Source organism: Lepidothrix coronata, unplaced genomic scaffold, assembly GCF_001604755.1.
Source record: "Lepidothrix coronata isolate B3197 unplaced genomic scaffold, Lepidothrix_coronata-1.0 Scaffold384, whole genome shotgun sequence".
In the NCBI taxonomy this organism is placed as follows: domain Eukaryota; kingdom Metazoa; phylum Chordata; class Aves; order Passeriformes; family Pipridae; genus Lepidothrix; species Lepidothrix coronata.
This window is the reverse complement of record NW_016690564.1, coordinates 57,180-61,387: the sequence shown is the minus strand read 5'-3', so window position 1 is coordinate 61,387 and position 4,208 is coordinate 57,180. Positions and strand designations below refer to the sequence as shown.

Here is a 4,208-nt window from a genome sequence, read left to right as displayed (position 1 = left end):
TCTCAGTTTAGGAAGAAGCACTTAAATGCAAAGTCTTTTACTCTCAGAGATGAATAATTCAGGGACTCTCAGAAATCAGACAGGGTCCTGGGCAGTGCTGAGCCTTCCCTTGGGGGTTGGCACACTCCCATCCCAGCCCTTTTCTTCTCTCCTGGAGGACTTGTGTCCTGAATTGTCCATCAGAGCTGTGCCTCTGGGCTGGCACAAAGGAGATTTCACACAGCTCTTCTCTCATCAAGAGAAGTGGTGTTATTAAACATTAATCTGTGTGTGAATTCACCTTCAAGGCAGCACAAGGTGAAACACAGGGCAGATGGGGAACTGCCTGAGGGACACTGCTGCTTTCCTGGCTCTGCACCAAGCCTCAGAGAGCTGAGCCCTTTTGCCTGTCTCTTCACACTCTCAGTCATAAAACTGAGGCTTTCAAAGCCTCAGATGAACATCTACAACAATAACAACATAACAATGAAGATTTGAGCCCCTGAAGTGATGATGGTGGAAAATAAAAAAACCCCAAATACTATTTTGAGGACATGCTAAGCCTCTGTTCTGTAGACCTCACTCCTTAAAGTTGTGAGTAATTAAAATGAATTTTTCCATAAAAGGTGGGTTACATCTGACATCCCCTGTGTCTGTCACAAACCAGCTCCATGCCCCCACTACAGCAGAGCAAAGCTGAGTTCTACACAGCACATGGCCAGAGCTCCTGCTCCTCACACCACCCTCAGCCAACACAACCTAGAGAAAGGAAATGCATTTCAGTTTATTTCTAGGAAAAATGGGGCAGCTTTGCTCAGAAAGGTCTCTTCTTCCTTTTCTGATTCTCAGATTCTATTTTTAACAGGACCCTCTGCCATGAAACAGCACATGTCCAACAGCAGCTCCATGCCCTAGTTCCTCCTCCCAGCATTTGCAGACAGGTGGGAGCTGCAGCTCCTGCACTTCTGGCTCTTCCTGGCCATCTCCCTGGCTGCCCTCCTGGCCAACGGCCTCATCCTCAGCGCTGTAGCCTGTGACCACCACCTGCACACCCCCATGGGCTTCTTCCTGCTCAACCTCTCCCTCACAGACCTGGGCTGCATCTGCACCACTGTCCCCAAAGCCATGCACAATTCCCTCTGGCACACCAGGCACATCTCCTACCAGGGATGTGCTTACCCAGGTCTTTCTGCTGTTCTTCTTCCTTGGAACAGAGTTTTCCCTCCTCACCATCATGTGCTACGACCGCTATGTTGCCATCTGCAAACCCCTGCACTACGGGACCCTCCTGGGCAGCAGAGCTTGTGCCCACATGGCAGCAGCTGCCTGGGCCACTGGCTTTCTCAATGCTCTGCTGCACACACCCAAGTCACCCTCAGGAATGTGCTCAAGAAATGCCCTGGCAAAGCAAATGCCAGTGCCCAGTTGAGAGTGGGAGTGTGCAGGGTTGGGCCAGCAGAACACCAAACCTCCCTAAACTTCTGCCTAATCCCGACCATGAGCTCTAAAGCCCAAGCCCTGACCATGAAGCACCCCCACAGCCCTTGGGAGCAGGGCAAGGACCTGGAGGGCCCAGAGCAGGCCCAGGGGGTTGGCAGAGGAATGGGAGGTGACCTGGATCTGCTCAGCCCGTGGCACACAAGGACACAAGGGCTGGCAATGCTGGCAGGACTCAGCTGTGCCTCAGGATGCCAAGGGGGCCCAGGGCTGGCAAGGGGCTGCCAGGTCACCTTTGTCCCAGCCCCGCCAGGCAGCAGCAGCCTCGGGCACCAAGAGTCAGGGGAGCCGTCTGTGCACACCCCTGAGAGCTGCCCTAGCTGAGAGTCACTCTCAGGGGCCCTGAGAGGAGGACCCTGGGGAACCTGGTGCAGTCAAGGCACCATTCTGACCCTGAGCAACCTCAGGGACTCCAGGGACCACTCTGACACTGCCGGGCATTCTGGAGTTGAAGGGATCCGCAGACACTCTGCAGCCTCCTGGAATCAAAGGAACCTCTTGGGACATGGGGACCAAAGGAACCTGGGACTCAGTGGAGCCTCAGGAAATTCAGGGACCATTGTGACACTGGAGAACCACATGGAAACAAGAGGCCATCCTGATGCTCTGGAACCTCCTGGAACCAAGGGGCAATTGTGTCACTACAAGGACTTCTGGATCCAAAGGAACACAGGGACACTGTGGAATCTCCTGGAACCACGGGGCCACTGTGGCATCCGGGGCCTCATGGAACAGAAGGAACCCTGAGACATTTTGGAAGCTCATGGGATAAGAAGGGCCATTGTGACAATACAGGGCCTCAGGAATGCTGAATCATTTTGGAACCTCATGGAACCAAGGGGCCATCGTGACACTGCAGGGTCTCATGGAAACAAAGAAACCCTGGGAAACTGCAGAACCTCCTGAATTTAATGGGCCATTGTGACTCAGGGCAATCTCCTTGAGTCAAGGGGCCACTGTGACACTGCCGGGCCTCCTGGAATCCAAGGGACCCTGGGGCACAGTGGAACCTCCTGAAATCAAGGGCCCAGTGGGATTCTGTGTAAGCTCGTGCAATCAAGTGGCACTGGGACACTGCAGGACCCCATGGAACCAAAGGAATGTGGGGACACTGTGGAATCTCAGGGAGCCAAGGGGCCATGGTGACATTGTGGAGCCTCATGGAACCAAGAAGCCATTGTGACTCCCCAGAACTCCATGGAATCAACCAGATCCGCTGCCTCCCCCACCCCTGCCGGCTCTGCTACTGCTTGGGCACCTCTGGAGTCAGCGTTTCCTTCGGCAGCACAACTTATCTCAGACGAGAGAGTTTTCCAGAGTTGGCTTTTCCCCCCTTTCCCACCGTCCCTTCAAAGCCCGGCTCCCCCAGCTCCCTTTGGGGGTGACCCCCCGCCCCTCGCGCTCCCTTTGGGGTCCCACCCGCTCTTTCCCCCCCCGCCGCTTTCCCGCCGTGCCCGTCCCGCTCACCCGACAGGGCGGGACCGAAAGGGCCAGAGCGGGGAGGGGCCGAGCGCTGATTGGCTGCGGCGGGGTCTCGAAAGGCGGGGCGTGCGCAGAGCGCCATGTTGTCTGCGGGGCAGCGATGGCGGCGGAGGTGTGGCTGCGCTCGGAGAGCGGGGTTCTGGGGATCCCCTCGGGGGCTGCGGGGAGCGCGGTTGTGGGTGGAAAGGCTGGAGGGCTCGGGAGGGTTTAGCCGAGGGGTTCGGGGGTTCCCGAGGGTCAGAGCGCGGGGCCTGCAACCCGCGGGGGGGCGGGAGGGGGAGCCTCTGCCACCGCCCTGGCTGCACTGCGGAGGCGCGCCGGCGAAGCCCTCATGAGGGAACTACAACTCCCGTGGGCTTCCGCGCAACCCTCCATTACTCGTCCCACCACAGCGCCCCTGCCGGCCCGGCGGACCGGCCCCAGGGAAACGGGATCCTTATGCCCTCCCCGAACCCCAGACACCCCCAACACTCAGCACACAGAGACTCCACAGGGAGGGGGGCCCGGGGATCCCCTAAAGCCCAGCAGTGAGGTTCAGGAGATCTCCCAGCCCCCAGGTGAGGGGTCGTGGGGGTGTCCTCCAAAGTCCAGGGGGGAGATGTACCACATCGGGGCAAGGGGATCCCAGTACCCCCAGTATAGCCCAGTGACCTCCCAGTGCCCCTCAGTACAGCCCAGTAACCCCCTCAGTGACCAGCCACTGTGTCTCAGTGACCTCCCACTGCCCCCCAGTATGGCCCAGTAACCTCCCAGTGTCTCCCCATGTGTCCTGGTAATCTCCCAGTAACTCTCCAGTCCCTCCCATTGTCCCTCAGAAACCCCTAGTCCCTCCCAGTTTCCCCTGGTTCCCCCCAGTGTGTCCCAGTATCCCCCAGTAATCACCCAGTATCCCTCAAAGCCCCCCAACTGTCTCCAACGTGTCCCCAAATGCCCTTGGCCTTTCTGTGAGCGTGGGGAAAGGGGGGGTGTTTTTGGGGTCAGAGGGTCCAGGGGGGGCTCCTGGGGTGAGATGGAGGGTTGGGGACATCAGGGATGGGGTTTGGGGACAATGGGGGCAGTGGGGAAAGGTTTGGGGACAGTGGAATTGGGGGTGTCAAGGGGGGAATTGGGGCCATGGGGATGCCCTGTGGACATTGGAGACACCAGGGAAGTCTTGGGGTGTCAAGGGGGGAATTGGGGCCATGGGGATGCCCTGTGGACATTGGAGACACCAGGGAAGTCTTGGGGTGTCAAGGGGGGGGAATTAGGGA

General features: G+C 58.1%; 1 protein-coding gene across 1 annotated transcript; it reads left to right on the top strand.

Moving 5' to 3' along the window:
- Nucleotides 1-19: 19 nt before the first annotated feature.
- On the top strand, nucleotides 20-4,078 carry LOC108509654 (olfactory receptor 14I1-like). The gene is given in 3 exon segments (XM_017839193.1): nucleotides 20-395; nucleotides 663-1,155; nucleotides 1,157-4,078. Coding segments are annotated over 2 exon segments (714 nt in total). The 5' UTR covers nucleotides 20-395; nucleotides 663-693; the 3' UTR covers nucleotides 1,409-4,078.
- The last annotated feature ends 130 nt before the right edge of the window (nucleotides 4,079-4,208 follow it).